Source organism: Grammomys surdaster, unplaced genomic scaffold (genome assembly GCF_004785775.1).
Source record: "Grammomys surdaster isolate TR1022 unplaced genomic scaffold, NIH_TR_1.0 165, whole genome shotgun sequence".
NCBI lineage: Eukaryota > Metazoa > Chordata > Mammalia > Rodentia > Muridae > Grammomys > Grammomys surdaster.
The window spans coordinates 13,636,156-13,653,890 of NW_021604613.1; the positions used below are offsets into that span (position 1 = coordinate 13,636,156).

At 42.3% G+C, this 17,735-nt stretch overlaps 1 protein-coding gene across 1 annotated transcript in view; it reads left to right on the plus strand.

Moving 5' to 3' along the window:
• Fam117b (family with sequence similarity 117 member B) overlaps window positions 1-17,735 on the plus strand; it is a 76,203-nt gene that overhangs the window by 5,259 nt on the left and 53,209 nt on the right. Inside the window, exon 2 of the mRNA XM_028765805.1 lies at window positions 1-307. This exon is cut by the window's left edge and continues 21 nt beyond it. Within this exon, the coding sequence (XP_028621638.1) occupies window positions 1-307 (307 nt within the window). The remainder of the gene's footprint in view (window positions 308-17,735) is intronic.

Below are 17,735 nucleotides of genomic sequence, written 5' to 3' on the forward strand. Positions count from 1 at the left end.
GGCAGCGCGGCGGCGCGCACCAGCCCCACGGTGGCCACGCAGACGGGCGCGTCCGTGACGTCCACGCGCGGTACCAGCCCCACGCGCGGCACGACGCCTGGGGCCCGAAGCAGTCCTCCGCGACCGCCGCCGCCGCCGCCCCTGCTGGGCACCGTGTCGTCGCCCAGCTCGTCGCCCACCCACCTGTGGCCGAACGAGGTGAGTGCGGCCCCACCCCCCGCCCGCGTCCGCCACCGGAGGAGGTCCCCAGAGCAGGGCCGGCCCTCGGCGGAGAAGAGGAGCCCCAGCGCCCCGGTGTGCAAAGCAGGTACGTGGAGGGTCGGGGTCCTGTGCGGAGTAGTGGGGACTGCAGCGCTCCGGTGGGGCGGGGCGGGGCGGGGCGTGCGGTCCGCCACCTCTGCGTCGTGCGGGTGCCGGTCCTCGCCGTGGAGGTGCCGCCGCTAACCTTGGGCCTGGGCTCAATTTGTGGAAATCATAAACCCTGGGGTTTGGCCTTGCGTCGCTACTGCTAGTGCTGGTCCTGTCACTTTTGTTTTAGTGACGCGGTTAATGCTTGCAAATAGCACATGTGTGCTGCTCAGTGTTTCTGTTCCACAAAACAGTTTCGGATCTGGAGGACTGAATGCATCAGCAAAGGCAGATTTGGAGCATTGAAGAGTTGTGAAGCTGGAAGCAGTTTTGCATTTCGTAAGACTTAATGAGTAGCAAGAAGGGAGAAGTTAAGCAAGACTGCTTTGGGGTGTGTGCATATAGGTCTATGTGTATATTTACATATATACGTAAATGGTAGATAGCTAGCCTGAGGGTCTGAATGTGTTTCTGAGATACTGGTTTTATTTCTCTTTGAGTTATTATTGCTTTTTTCCCCCTCCCTGAAAGTCTCAGTCAAGCTGGCTGGCCTAGAACTTGCAGTGTAGACTAGGGTGGCCTTGATCTGCCTGCCTCTGCCTCTAGTGTTGGGATTAAAGGCCTACCTATTTTGTTTTTTTTTTTTTGTGTGTGTGTGTGTGTTTTGAAACAGGGTCTTCTGTAGCCTCTGCTGGTTTGTAACTCAACTGTGTAAATAGGTTAGCCTCATGCCTCTGCCTTCAGTGCTGGAATCAAAAGCATACTACTTTGCCGGGCTACACAATGCTTTTAATAGATGTTGTTAAGAGGACTCCCTCTCTTCAATAATGGGCGAGTGGTTTTCATACAAGACCTTGTTTTAGCTTTCATATTGGCCTTTAGACGGGTGAAGAGCAAATGCTGACAGGCGAGCTTTGACTCTACTCCTAGTCCACAGAGAACATGTCTTCAAGTTAGATCAAGGGAGTAGCTTCTAACATTGCACACCAAAATTCCATGCATGCTCAACAAGATTTCTGCAGTTTGTCGTTGAGTGTCTGGAGCAAGGATAGTGCATCTGGTGTGTGGACGATGAGCTGCTTGAGTGGGCAGTACAGGAGGAAGGAGACAGCCCCGATAACAGAATGTTTCAAAGTGTTGATTCTCAACACACCCTGAGAAGAGCTTGATTAGGGTAACAGTCAAATGTAAAGGATGCTTTATTTCCGGGGACATCAGGCTCCTGTGTGCTCATTCATATTTTCCACCCCCCCAAAAAAAAAAACCCAGAAAAAATGGAGTAGTTACTCTTACACTAGGTTTGAGGATACTGCTTGTTATTAGGTCTCTTAGTCTTACTCAAGTGTAAATGTCTGATGGCTTCTTCTTGGAGTAGATTCTTGTTTCACTATAATTAGGTCCATACAAAGTAGGGGAAGTATTTTCAGTTGCAGATCTTTCTAGCATAGATTACTATGATTAAATCATTCCATGTTTTTATGACCAAATCTAGAAAAAGACATTGTAGTTACTGGGCCCTTCTTTGATTAAAGGGAGATTACCAGTTTGCAGGCTTGATGAAATGTAAAAGCTCTTACTGTAGAAACAAAGGTACTTACTTCTTGATGCAGTTCTGGACCCTCACTTGGCTCAAATGCCTGGGTTCATCTTTAGGCTGCCAGCTTCTAGGTGTCTTATGGGGTGAACAGAGTCCCACCTTCACTGGGGCTTCAGTATTAGAGTCCCTAAGTTGGAGATCTCAGGATCTCTAGCTGGTTGATTTATTTCTCTGGGCCTTGAACTAATTACTGAATGATCCAAAATGTCTTTCTCTTGTCTCTGATAAACTCACTACACCCTCGACCACGGCAGCTATTTAAACGGCTAACTTCAGAGCCTGCCTGGGGCCTGTCTGGGTAAGATGTGCTTTCAGAAAGTAACTCAGCAGCAGGGTTAATTGTGGAGTTACTTTGTGCTCCCTTCTTTTTGTGCTCTTACTTAGATGAGAAGTGGAGCGGCAGCACAAGAGCAGTTAGAATAAGCTCTGGGTAGTCACTGGGCCTAATGCCCATATGCAATTACTTGTGAGTTACATGGTAAGGAGAAGTGAAAACATAAGTTAGTGATAGGTAGATAGAGTCCATGGTTATATGGGATTTATTTTTACATTGTGTGGTATGCATGTACGTTGGTACTTACATTCTGGGGTCACATATGAGATGTCACCTGATGGCAATTTGCTGGAGTCTGTCCTCCTTTTCAGTCTTTGGGTCCAGAGGACTGAACTTAGGTCATCAGGAGTGGTGACAGACACCTTTACCTGCTGAGCCATCTCACCAGTTGTAGTTTTATTTTAAAAGTTTTCATTACATTTTCTATTCTATCTCCTTCCCTCTCTTCTTCCCTTTCTCCCTCTCTCCCTCTCTTTCTCTCTCCCTCCCTTCCTCCCTCCCTCCCTCCCTCCCTCCTTCCCTCCCTCCGTGTGTGTGTGTGTGTGTGTGTGTGTGTGTGTATCTCCACATGGGTGCCAGGGCTTATGCCTGGAGGTCAGGACAACCCTTAAGAGCTCATCTTCTCTGTCCACTGTGAGGGTCCCAGGAATCAAACTCAGATTGTTGTGTTAGGCTTGGTGGCAGGCATTTTTACCTGATGAGTCATCTTTGGCCCCTTTTATTTTATTTTTTAAAGATTTATTTATATGATTACACTAGTCGTCTTCAGACATACCAGAAGAAGGCATAGGATCTCATGGTTGTGAGCCACCATGTGGTAGCTGGAAAATGAACTCAGGACCTCTGGAAGAGCAGTCAGTGATCTTAACTGCTGAGCCATCTCTCCAGCCCCCCTTCCTTTTATTTTTAATTGACTAATAATTTATCTTTATGAGACATAGTTTGTTTCTTATACATTAATACATCATAAAATAAATGATCATATTTGGCTAATTGATTTATTTATCATTTCATACTACTAGTATTATGATATATTTAAGATTCAGTTTTAAAAGTACATGTGCATGCACATGTCTGTACACGTGTGTGTACACGCATACATGCGTGCCATGGCACTACTGCAGAGATCAAAAGACAGTTTTCAGGAATCCAGCCTTTGCTTTCATTGTGCTGATTCTAGGGATTGAACTCAGGTCATTAGATTTGTCAGCAAGCAGCTCTTCCCTCTGAGCCATCTTGCTGGACTTAAAATGATTTTTTTTTTCAGCTATGTGATGTGTAATTCAATAGACTCTTATATACTTGAGGGGTTAAAGCTACTGATTTGCTGAAATCCATAATGTTTGATTCCTCCTAAACTTAACTACTAAAAAATAGCCTGAAGTTATTAGTAGGCTTACTAGAAATAGAAACATTCAACTTGACATACATTTTGTTTATTACATATTTTATATATGGTGAAAAAAAAATCCATGAGAACTTAGATGACTTTTTACTGCCATCAGTAGTGTACCAGAGAGGTGAAGAGCTCACTCTGGTGGAGGTGATCACGTCACTGTGTTCTGGAAACTTAATGTCACTGCCATAGCAACAGAAGGTGACTGCTCTGTTGTAGCACAGCAGTGCAGTTATGCTACAGTTATTTGTATGCAGTTATGGTTTAATACTGCATCCTCACTGTTATGTACACTTCTCTTAAGAATAGAGCCAGGCTTGATGTTTGCATATGTAGGGTTTGACAAATGTTGACTTCTTATAATAGGTTTATGTGTGTTTTATAATCGTGATAAAACAGACTATTATCACTTGCAGGCAATAGTGAAACAGAATACACATATATTTTACGCATCCATGATATAAGCTAACATTTAAATTATTGTGATATTTCTATGCTATGTGGTAGTTTTGTGGGCTTTTTCAGTTTGTTGCAGTCTCCACTAAAATTCTTATGTAACTGGACCTGAGCAGTTCAGACCTGGGTTTAATGTCAGCTGCACATGTATTAGTAGCTATAGTCACCTGCATACCTTGTCCTATGAATCTCTGCAATCTGCCTGTTCCTTACTTGTGTCCTTTATAATACATTGGTAATATGTGTAAATGAGTTATGTGAACCACTCTAGAATATTACCAAACTTTAGAAGTGTTCATGGGAACCTGTGATCTGTAGCTGTTTGGTCAGAAGTGCAGGTGGCCCAGGACTTGAAACTAGCATCTGAAGTGCTGGCTGTATCCTGAGGTCAAGTCCTTGTTATTTGAATGTGATGTGCTCCTGTTAAGGAAGAGCTCCAGCTGTTAGCTGTGGTGCTATTTGTAAGGTTGTTGAAACTTTAGGAGGAGGGGTCTAGCTGGAGGAAGAAGGTTACCTTGAGTCCTTTGTGGTATATCTCACCCTGACTCCTTCCCATGTTCTATTTTTTCCTCTACTTGCTAGCTGCCATGATAGGAAGTTGTATGCTCTGTCATGTCCTCCTTGCCATAATGGATTGACATTACTGAAACTAGAACAAATCTTTCCTTGGGTTATTCTGTCAGGTATTTTTGCTATAGTGATAGGAAAAGATGCTGCTAACACAGGGTAGTTAGAATCAGAATTAAGAATTAGATTGTTAAATTTCCATTTGGTGGAACAGAGAATTGCCTGGTGCTTGAAAACACCCCAGGGTACTTGTTTAAAAAATTCTGGTTCCAGTTCTAATTTTAGGCTTTGAAAGTCCCTCCTAGTGTTGTTACTGTACTCTATATTTAAACAGTAGTTGTAGAAGCCTTCAAAGACATGGTTTGAAAACTTGATAGGAAAAAAGCATCAATTTAGTATATGTGTGATTTTTGTGGAATGGCTGATAATGTTGATAGCAAGATGTGTATTCTTTTTCATTGCATGTCTTATGTAAGTTTGACTGTTAATTGGGGTGGGAAATTGCCAAGAAAAGTAGCAAGAGATGTACTGCCTTAAAAAAGAATATATTTAAAATTACATGTGTTGTACATGAATCACATTTGGTAGTATGTCTGTGGAGGCCAGGGGAGGATGTTGGACCCCCTGGAGCTGGAGCTGCCTGTGGTTATGGGTAGTCTAGGAATACCTCTGGATTACACATCACCCTGAGCCATCTTTCCAGCCCAAGAGACATACTTTTTTGAAGTAGTAGGCAGACTCAGAAAGTAGAACATCAAAACTATATTTTCATGTCTTGTTTCCTAGTACCTTCTGAAGGAGAACTCTGAAAATTCAGTGTTTCTGTAACATTTGAAGGACAGTTGCTGATTTCACACTTTCAAAGCAATCTTTTTGGCTTGTGAGATAATATCTATATTATCTGTATACATATATAACAATTTTCACTTAAGTTCAGTTCTGCATATTTGATTGAACCTACTCTTTGTTACTGTGCAATACAAAGATGTAAAAAACTAAAACCCTTTACAAACGACAGTTTTAAAAAAATACAGTGCTCCAGAGATTCAAATTAACCAGGCAAGACAGGATCGTGAAACAAGCATGTACTATGATTGCTCTTGTTTAGAATGAATAATTCTACAGGTATGGGTATAGACCTTCTCTCAGAGAAGGTGCTGTCTGACTTTGCTTGGAAAGGGAAGAACCAAACATGTCAGTTGTCTTACAGGAGTGGCAATACATTCCGTGTTCAGTTGTGTGTCATTCAAAATACACAACCTAGCCGGGCAGTGGTGGCACATGCCTTTAATCCCAGCACTTGGGAGGCAGAGGCAGGTGGATTTCTGAGTTCCAGGCCAGCCTGGTCTACAGAGTGAGTTCCAGGACAGCCAGGGCTATACAGAGAAACCCTGTCTCAAAAAACCAAACCAAACCAAACCAAACCAAAATACACAACCTAGGGGAATATTGGAGTAGGAAAAGAGTAGAAGGGCACACTTTAGATGCCCTGTGTAAAGCAGTGTGAACTATATCAATGTGAATTAAAATGAATCAGAATATGTTTCCTAGTTAATAACATTTGTTCTGGAGCCAGACTGCTATGGTTCACATTCTACCGTTGACATTCACTGACTAGCTGTCTAACTTAGGCAAATTCACTACCTGCAAAAAAGGAGTACTTCATAAAACTTAATTGTAGAAGATTGTCACAAGGATATACAGTCATACTCCCAGCAATTATGAAGCAGAGGAAGGCAGATCTCTGTGAGTTCAGGTCAGGCTGGTCTACAAAGGGCATTTCAAGGCTACTTAGAGAGACTTATCTCTAAAAACCAAGCTTAAAAAAATTCTTGTAAACCGACTACAGGGTATAGGTGTTTTTCAGTGTTAGGTATTTCTAGATTATCTTTGTCATCTTCCTGAGGCAAGTTTAATTTGTTATTTGTTGTATTTATGTTTTTAGACTAAGGTATGGGATATTTTGTACGTTTAGGATGAATGAAGTAGGAATTGAGATAGAAGAATCTGGAAGGTAGGAGTTTGCAAAGGGATTGAACACCTGAGTTGAGATGTAGTGGGAATGATGCTTCTGGGAGAGGGCAAATCAATCCTTTGATGTGGTAATGCATTGGGTGTAAGGATTGAGAAAAGGAGCTGAGGATGGTAGTTGGATTAGTTCTACTAGTTGCTGGACAGTGGGGAAGCAAATTTGGAGTAGAGTAGCAAGCTCAGCTCAACTCCAAGACATATTTTGTGCCCTCAGGAAAGCTATCTAATTTTCTAATACTGTGGCTAATAATACTTTTAGAACTCACGGATGAAAATGGGATAAGAAATTAGGGTTTGCTCATTTTCCTTCAGAGTACACCCATTAAACACTTTCTGCTAGGCATTTGCAGATGGACACAGCTGGAGGACTGAGCACTGGAGTGGATAAGGTGATGGAGAAGATGCTAGGAGTAGGAGTCTGGGAGAACGCAAGCATGCCAGGTTTTTTTCTTTTGTTTCTTGTGACAGGGTTTCACTAGGTATCCTGGCTTGCCCTTCGCTTCCTGAGTGCTGGAGATGGCAGGTGTGCATGATCATGTCCAGCTTGAGAACAAGCACAGAGAGGAGTTCTGAGAGCTCCGCAGGTTGAGAAGTAGATGACTGTTGAGAAAAGTAAAAAGAAGCTTGTGTGTAAGGGAGGCGGTGTTAAAGATGCTTTAGACGCTGTGAAGAGAACAATTATCCTGAGTTGGCAGAATAAGCATATAGGTCAGTTGAGGATGGCTGAGAGTAGTTTGACTGTCAGTGTTGGGCCACAAATCAGATCAAGGTAGTGAGTAAGGGAATAGTGTTTTGTTGTTTTTCTTGTCATTGTATCAAAATGCCACAACATCTTAAGAAAGGAAGGGTTTTGTTTGTTTGTTTTGTTTTCTTTTTCTGGTGGTTTGTGCCCCCTTTTTTGGTTCACAGCTTTAGGGTATGATCCATTGTAGTAGGGAAATGTTATGGTCTCAGGAGTATGAGGAAGCTGGTCACATTGAGTGTATATCAGGAAATACAAAGATAGAAAGAAGGGAAACACAGACAGAGACATAGACAGTGACTGATAGGCAACCCCTTTTCTCCCTTTTATTCAGTTCAGAACCTCAACCTGTAGAGCAGTGCTGCCCTTCTATTAGGGAGGGTCACTCTACATCAGTTAACTGGGTCTAGGAACTCCCTCATAGACATGCCGAGAGGTTTATTTCCTGGGTAATTCTGAGTCAGGTTGGCAGTACTGTCACAGGTTCACCCCTTAGCTTGGTGCCCAAATACCAACTTTAAGCCGTAATCCTCCCACCTCTTGTTCCCATAGGTTCATGGCCATCTCATAATGTAAAATGTATTCAGTCTGACTTCCAGAGTGTCCATATTCTTCCAAAAGACTGTCCAGAACTGTTCAAAAGTATTAAGGGCAGAGCCTCTTCAGACACTCGGGAGTCTCTTAACTGAGCCCCTATAACATAAAAAAAGAATAAGTTACATACTTATTAAGTATATAATGATAGATGGTAATCATTTCTGTTCCAACATGGAAGAATAGTGATGTAGGAAGGAAAAATCAAACCAAAGTAAGACCAAACACAAAAGTCACAAAACACAGAAGCAGGGCAAACAGAGTTCTCCAGCTCCCCTGTCTGGTCTCTGAGCCACTTTTAGCTTCACCATTTGTAGCATACAGAACCTCTTTTGGGCTGATTCCATTGCACCCAAGCTGCTTTTCTCGATGGATGTCCTGTGGTCTCTATATTTTCACATCCTGAGGTCTCAAGACCATTATTAACATAGGTTTACTGTCACAACCTAACTTCCTTGCAGGGTCTTTAGCCTTGCTGCACATTGTCTGGCCTCAGTAATTCTCTAGTATGTTAATGCAAGATTCCATTATCTCTACACTCTTAAAATTTTAATGTCTGCAAAGCCAGTATGATGTGCATAGTGCTGTGAGTTTTCCTTGACCCACACTGCATTGCCTTTTGTCTGTCTTAGAGGCTGACTTTGGAGAAAGACTTCACTAGGAAGGGGAACAGAGTCAGGTTTACCATGGACCACCTCATCTTTGTGTCATTTTTCCTGTATTAGTCGCTTGCTGCTGAGACAAGATACCTGACAAACCAACTTATGGGTGGATTTTTTTTTATCTCACAGTTTGAGGACACACAGTCCATTACCGTGGAGAAATGATGGAGGCAGGAATGTGAGGTGGATGGTCACATTGGGCCTGCTTTAAAGAAAGAAACAGATGGGTGCTGGTGTCATTTCCTTTTTATTTTTATTCAGTCCAAGACTCCAACCCTTGGAATGGTGTGGCTCATAGTTAGGATGTTTTCCCATCCCAGTTAACCCAATCTAGACACTGCCTCATAGATATGTTCAGTGGCTTGTCTCTTAGGTGATTTTAGATTCTGTCAGGTTAACAGTGAGTACTAACCATTATAAATTGTTCTGATGTCAGTGAAAGGAAGCAAGCTGAACAAAGCATTGTGCTAGGGTCCATTTATTACAGAATGAAAAAATTTTCAGCATGGTTTTTGGCTTACTAAATGTATTCACAGGAAATAGTGCAGGTCATAGAAAGTGGACATAGAACATAGAGTCTGGAAGTCTCAGAAACCATTAACAAATCTTGTTTACTGAAGAGGGGAAATGGGTATGGGTGTGGTTCAAGATGACAGATAAAGCAATAGAAGGGAAGGAAGTTGAGAAAGGCAGCAACTTTCTGTCTTTAAAATACTTGGAGAAAAAATAGCATGCTTGTCTTTTTTGTTTTTTTTGAGACTGGATTTCTCTGTGTAGTCCTAACTGTCCTGGAACTCACTCTGTAGGCTAGGCTGGCCTTGAGATTCACCTGCTTCCGCTTCCTGAGCGCCGGGATTAAAGGTGTGTACCACTGCCACTTGGCAGCATGCTTGTCTTAATTCCACATTTTAAAATTAATCTTTTAAATGAGAGTACTTGGAAGTAATTGAAATTACAAATAGCACTATACTTGTAATCAGATAACACTTCTATTTGTTCTCACTCTGCAGCTCCTAGAAATGATAATTCTCAACCCTTAGGAGTTTTTTAATGTTTAATGTTCATAACGTGCAAATAATGTATTTTGATCAAATCTACCTCTCATTTCCTCTTTTGGGGGCTTTCTTTGGGTGCTTATTTACTGATGCCTTTAGAAGATCTTTCCCTTAATTTTATGTATCGTAATGTCTTATCCTACAGAAAATGCAGGCTTACCAGTTGTTAGTATAAATGTTTAAATTCTGACTATGCAGGCACTGTTTGTATCAGAATCTTGTGGTGTGTTATAGTTGCATTTTCTTCCTTTGATAACTTTTTATGTTCCTTGAGGTAGAAATTGCTTTGTTTGTTGTCTTTATTTTATATGTACTTAACATGAATTTATTCTGAAACCTTTGAAAATAAAAACTTTCAAATAGGCTGGGCGGTGGTGGCGCATGCCTTTAATCCCAGCACTTGGGAGGCAGAGGCAGGTGGATTTCTGAGTTCGAGGCCAGCCTGGTCTACAGAGTGAGTTCCAGGACAGCCAAAGCTACACAGAGAAACCCTGTCTTGAAAAACCAAAAAAAAAAAAAAAAAAAAAAAAAACTTTCAAATATTTTAAAATATATCAGGTTTCCACCTGTCTTGGTCACTGTTCTCTTGCTGCAAAGAGACACCATGATCAAGACAACTCATATAAAAGAAAGCATTTAATTGGGGGGCCTTGCTTACAGTTTCAGAGCCTTAGTCCATTACCATCGTGGCAGAAGCATGGCAGTAGTCAGACATTGTACTGGAAAAGTAGCTGAGAGTTATATCCTGATCTGTAAGCAGAGAAAGAGAGAGAGAGAGAGAGAGAGAGAGAGAGAGAGAGAGAGAGAGAGACACACACACACACACACACACACACACACACACACGGCCTAGCATGGACTTTTTGAAACCTCAAAGTCCACCTTCAGTGACACTCTTTCTCCAACAAAGCCATATCTACTCCTGCAAGGCCACACCCTCTAACCCTTCTCAAAAGTGCCACTCCCTGATGATAAAACATTCAAATATATGAGCCTATAGAGTCCATCCTTATTCAAACCACAGCACACTGCTCTTTCCTTCTCCTGTTCTAAACTGGCCTGTGGATCTCTAGTCTAGACATCGTTATTATCCTGGAACTTTACTGAGAAGTCTTTCTGTATTGTTTGTTGGGATAAATACTGCAATTACAGGTGTGCACTCCCACTCATGGTTTACGCATTGATGGGATCAAACTCAGGGCTTTATGCATGCTAGGTAGGTACTCTGTTGATTGAGCTACACTCCAAATCCTCTAATACTCTTTCACATTAAAGTACTGTTCATTCATTGAGCTAAATCTCCCCGAAGCTCATTTATTAAAGGTATGATATTTTTAATTGGTCTGTTTCTGTTTGTGAGCTTCAAGTAATAATTTTTTGGGGAGGAGAAATAAAATGAAGTATTTTTGGAGCCCTTGCCTTCAGAGAGCTAACTCTATAACTGTGCAGTTTAACTTACTTATCAAAATGTCTCCCTTTCTTTCATTTCTCCACCCTCCTTTCTTTCTTTGCAGGTACATGAATATTTTAAAGTTTGTAAGTAGTAAAAATGTAAGTGTTTAGTGCTGTTTGATTTCCAGATCATCTCATAGAAACCTAGTTGACCATTGTTTTTATAATTCTGGGGTGATTCTCTGTTTGTATAGACAAGACTGCCACATAAGTTTACTACAGATCAAAGATGATGATGAACATTTATATCATTTTCAGCATTTTTTTTAATTATAGAGAAATGAGTTTCAGTGTAATGTTTTCTTATATATCATCATATTTTGTTCTTATTATCCCTTGTCTCTTATTCCCCATTCCCAAATTGTTTTTGCCTGTTTGCATATTTCACAGTAACACCTCCCATTCCCATTTTTGAGACAGGGTCTATCTTAGAGTTTTATTGCTGTGAAGAGACAACCATAACCAAGGCAACTCTTTTTTTTTTAAAGGTTTATTTATTTATTATTTACACAGTGTTCTGCCTGCATATATGCCTGCATGTCAGAAGAGGGCATCAGATCCCATTATAGATGGTTGTGAACCACTGTGTGGTTGCTGGGAATTGATCTCAGGACCTCTGGAAGAACAGTCAGTGCTCTTAACCAATGAGCCATCTCTCCAGCCCCCAGTACAACTCTTAAAAAAGAAAACACTTAACTGAGGCTGGCTTACAGCTTCAGAGGTTTAATCTATTATCTTCATGGTGGAAAGCATAGCAAGATCCAGACAGGCAGGCTGCTGGAGAAGGAGCCAAGAGGCAGCAAGGAGATTGGATATGTTTCACACTGGGTGTAGCTTGAGCATTTAAGGCCTCGAGGCCCCACCTTCACAGTGACACACTTCCTCTAACAAGGCCACACCTCCTCCACAAAGTCCACAACTGCCAATAGTGCCAAGCATTCAAATGCATCAACCTGTGGGGGACCAGACTTATTCAAACCACCAAAGGGTCTCAACCTTTTCTGCCTTCTAGTGCTGGGATTGTAGTTGTGTGCTGTTATCACTATGTTTATGCATGCCAGGCAAGCACTCTACCAACTAAGCCATATCCATAGCCCACTCTCCACTTGCATTAAGAGAGGATGTCAAGTAGACAAGGTTGTCTCCTTTGAACTCACTAGGTAGTCTGCTTCCCGAGTGCTGAGATTATAGGTGTACACTACCATGCCCAGCTTTTATCCTCTTGTTCCTTGTACCTTTAAAGCTCTTTCTCTTTTCTCATAGTCTCCTTTATATTTTCATGTCCTGTATATATATATATATGTATACACACATTGTGTATCAATAAAACTTTTTATTGATGCTTTGTGAGTTTCACATCATGTCCCTCTCATCTCCCTGATCCTTTGTATCAGTCCTTTATTCTTGCAACCTCCCCCAAAATAAAACACAAACACCACACACACACACACACACACACACACACACACCATAGAAAAACATCTCATTGTGGAAGCTGTAGTATGTCACAGAGTGTCCCATGGTATATACTTCTGCTCACACATCTTCACTGGCTGTTCATTGCAGTGAGTCATTGGTCTGGCTTGAGATCTCTTGCTTTTGTGACACCATCAATATTGGATCTTCAGCAGGACTCCTCCCAGTTATCCTTATTCTGTTGTTGCCCTGTGTCATAGAGATCCTGCAGATTTGGATCAGCAGGACTGACCCTTTCACGCTTCCTAACTATTCGCAGATGATACAGATTTTGGGGTGGGCCAACTTAGAGCCATGGATCTGGTCTGGGTGGAAGCTGTACTGGGCAGCATGCCAGTTCTCCCTTATCTTCACCACCAGGATGAGCTCTCCAGCACTGCTCTGGTTAGGCCACCCAATGCTGCCATTGCAGGAGGCAAGGTCAGCTCTCCTGCTCTCATGCCCCTGGGGCTGGCTTCCCCCTCACCCACACTTTCAGAGCCAGCTCTACTCTGTTGCCAAGTCAGAACTCAGGGCTCACATTTCCCCAAGTGCTGCAGCTGGTGAGGGGCAGGGCTACCTCACCCTCTCTCATGTCCTTGGAGTCACCTGTCCTAACTGCCTCCAGTGTTGAGGGAGGTTGGGGCCAGAGGGCATATCCCTACCCCTAAGCTACCTCACAGCATAGGAGCGGCAGGGTTGGTTCTCCCTCACTCATATCCTCAGGCCGGCTCACCTGTGCTCTCCACTAGAGTGAGGGGCAGGGAGGGGAGGGCATCACCCAAGCCACCTCAAGGTAGAGAGTGGTGGGCCAGCTCTCTTGCCCTCAGGGTTAGCACACTTGTACCCCCACCATGAAGGTCTGCTCTGTTGTGCTGTCCAGGCTCCGAGGCAGGGCCTGCTTTCCCTAGTGCTGTAGAGGATGAGGGGCAAGGCTAGTTCTCCCACGCTTATGATCCTGTGGGCAGCTTTCCCAACTGCTGGATTCAGCTTTCTTACACTCATGCCCGAGGGCCAGCCCACTCACATCTCTGCCACCAGGGCCAGCTCCACTCTACTGCCTGGTCAAGGCTCAGGGCCTGCTTTCCCTCCTGCTATATAGGTGAGAGGTGCTGGCCACTCACAACAGGCTGCTATTTTCCACCCTTGAGACTCCAGCTCCATCTTTCTTCATAATGTTCACACGGCTCCACTTGTCTTCCATCTGTCCACCACATGCTTGCACATTGTGGTTGCTCCCACAGCTGGCAAGCCTGGGTAACATCCTTAGCCATGTTGCATGGCATAGTGTCAGGCAGGTGTCTATGCCCCAATGCTAGAGGGCAGGTCTGTGGATGGCATGGTGGTCTGCAGGTCTCTTGTCTTCCTTTTCCCTCTCTGTCCTTCATGGTGGAAGGTGGGGCTCTGTGTGTCTGTGGCCTGCCTATGCCATGGATTGTAAAGGGCAGGTCTGTGGGCATTTTTCCTGGTCAGCACCACATGGCATAGCAGAAAGCAAGTTTCTGTTTTCCCCTTCCTTGACTGCACTGCCTGATTTTTTTATGTGTTGTAGGCATAAAACAGCTTTGGCTACTAAGCCAAGTATTAAGCTAGGGTAAACAGGACTGCCATCTGCTCTGCCCCTGACTGATAGAAGCACACACACCACCTCCAACAAGGTGTCTCTTTGCCCATTGCCACTGGGGTGTACACACATACATATGCCAAATGAGGTATTTTTCTTTCTGAATCTGGCTTATTTTACTTCACATATTCTTTTGAAGTTCAGTCTATTTTCTGAATGTCATTCCATTCTTCCTTATAGCTGGATGAAATTCCACTTTGGATATATACTACATCTTTATTCATCTAGTGATGATCATTTCTTAAATATCTTAAATATTGTAGCAAAAGTAAGGATGTGCACATATCTCTGTGGTGTGCTGGTTTAACACCCTTTGGCTAGCAGTTTTGGAGCTTCAGGGTTTATATTAAAGGTTTGTTGGTTGTTGTTGTTTTGTCTTTCCTCATTTGAATTATGTATGCATGCGTATGTGTGTACACCCCAGTGGCAGTGGGCACTTGTTGGAGGTGGTGTGTGTGGTAATATCCATGTCCTTTCACCTTACAGGTCCTAGGGTCAAACTCGGGTTCTCATGCAAGTTTTACCTATTGTGAGCCATCTCACTAAAGTCTTCTCTTAATTTTAAAAGATGCTTTGTTGGATGTGAGTGGTATGTAGTAAGCGTTAGCCGTTTGGCTTCACAGGGTATGTAGGTCAGGGAATCAAAGCAAGCTGGGCAACCGAAATTCAGTTGTCTAGTTTAAGAGATGTTCTTGCGGTCCTTATTTCTGCTTGTTTTTAGTTTCGGGAGTCTGGGGGTGATGGCTGGTGAAGAGATAATTGATAGGTGAAGTAGACTGATAGCATGCCTGAGCCACAGGAAGGAGTATGGGAGAAGATTTCAGAGTGATTACATAAGCAGCACTTAGAGTGTTGTTAAAAGTTTTCTACCGTATCTTCATATATATGCTCAAAAAAAAATCAGTGTTGTTTGTTTTGTATGTGTTTGTTTTGAGAAACATCATCTGACTTAGGGTTTCTGTTTCTGTGACCAAAATTATTGGGTTTATTTTGCTTACACTTACCATCACAGTCCCTCATTGAAGGAAGTCATGGCAGGCACCTGGAGGCAGAAACTGACACCATGGAAGGGGAGGATTGTTACTGGTTTGCTCATTGTTGACTTGCTTGGTCTGCTTGGTTAAAGATCCCAGGACCACCTACCTAGGGTAGCCAGGCTCACGTTGAGCTGAACCTCAGCATCACTAATTTAGAAAATGGGATACAAGCCTGCTTACAGGCAAAGTTTATGGAGGCATTTTTTTCAATTGAGAGTTCCTTTTCCCAAATGATTCTAGTTTATATCAAGTTGACCTAAATCTAGTCACTGTACTATCTACAGTTGACCCAAATCTAGTCAGTTCATTCACTATCTACATCATTCACAGAGGTAAACTACATGTAAACTTCATCTAGGATAAAAAAATGTAAGAAATGTCATCTTAAAAGACGTTTTGTTGTCTTCTAAAGAAATTACTGGAGCTATGCAGTGGTGGCTTTTAATCCAGCACTCAGGAGGCAGAGGCAGGAGGATCTCTGAATTCAAGTCCAGCCTACAGAATGAGTTCCAGGATATCTAGGGCTATACAGAGAAACCCTCTGTCAAAAAAAAACAAGGGAGGGAGGACGGACACACACACACACACACACACACACACACAGAAAGAGAGAGAGAGAGAGAGAGAGAGAGAGAGAGAGAGAGAGAGAGAGAGAGAGGAGATTGATTGATTGATTCTTCATGAGGATTTATTTTACAAAACACTTTTGAGTGGCTGGAGAGGTACCCCAGTGTTGAAGATCACTTCCAGCTCTTCCTAGATGACCCCAGTGCACCCATAGCAGATGGCTCACAACCACTTGTAATTCCAGCTCTAAAGGATTCAATGCCTTCTTCTGTCCCTATTCAGGAACCTGCACACACATAGCTTATAGTCACACAGACAAATATGAAACACATATGTAAACATTAAAAAGTTGTTTTGAAAGTGATATATAGAACAGTAGATTCTGACAGTTTTATTTTTTTTATTTTTTTTTTAAAAAGTTACTTTTTTTTCAAAGATTTATTTATTTATTATATATGAATATACTGTAGCTGTCTTCAGACACACCAGAAGAGGGCATCAGATCTCATTACAGATGGTTGTGAGCCACCATGTGGTTGCTGGGATTTGAACTCAGGACCTCTGGAAGTGCAGTCAGTGCTCTTAACCACTGAGCCATCTCTCCAGCCCCCGACAGTTTTATTTTTTGTATCAGCAAAGAAAAAGGAAAAGGATAATATAATTGGATGTATACGTCTAAGTTAGGCTCTCATTTCATAAATGGAAATGCCTGGGATCAGAGAACTGAGTAGTAAGAACTTAGTATTTCATAGGACTGGAGAGATGAATAAAGTAAAAGTAGTTGCTTTTAAGTCTATTGATCTGAGTTCAACCTCTAGGACCCACTTGGTGGAAGCTAACTCCTTCAAGTTGTCATCTGACCTCTTGATGTGCTCTGTGATATGTGGGTGTGTACACAGGTAGTGTACATGTACAAACAGATATTTTGATTTTTTTTAAGCTTTATATAGCTTTGGCTACCTTAGAATTTGCTATCCTTACATAGCTTTGGCTACCTTAGATCTTGCTATGTAGACCAGGCTGGCCTTGAAGTAAATCATAGAGATTTGCCTACCACTTGCTTCCCAAGTGCTGGAATTAAAGGCATATAACAACATGCCCAGCTCAATTTACATCTTATTTTGAGGACCATTTCAAAACAATCTTAGAATATTATATGATAAAATTCATCCATTATAGTCCTATTATAAATAGGTACCATATTTGGCTGGAGAGATGTCTCAGTGGTTAAGAGCGCTGACCACTCTTCCAGAGGTCCTGAGTTCAGTTCCCAGGAACCACATGGTGGCTCACAACCATCTGTAATGGGATCCGATGCCCTCTTCTGAAGACAGCTACAACGTACTTACATATGTTAAATAAATAAATAAATAATTAAATAAGTAAATAAATAAAATAGGTATCATATTAAGCTGATACTTTTAAGGAACACAAAAATAGGGCATTATAGTGTATAGCATTCCTTCTTGATTTTGTTACTGGTTGAAGTATAGTGATTAGTACAGTGATAAATCAAAGGGCAGAATGATACGGAAAAGTTGCTAGACTTTGTTGGAACAAATGGGGACTGTTAGATAAAACTACTTTTCCAGCCTTTTAAGTCTACATCTGTGTTTGGTAAATAAATGCTGATGCTGAGATGGAAATATTAGAATAGCCTTAAAAATTAAAGCACTAATTGCCTGCCTTTGATCCCAGCATCTGGGAGGCAGGCCCAGGCAGATTTCTGAGATCAAGGCGAACCTGAGTAAGTTCTGGGATGTCCAGGGCCATGCAGAGAAACTGCCTTGAAGGGAGGAAGGGAGGGAGGGAGGGAGG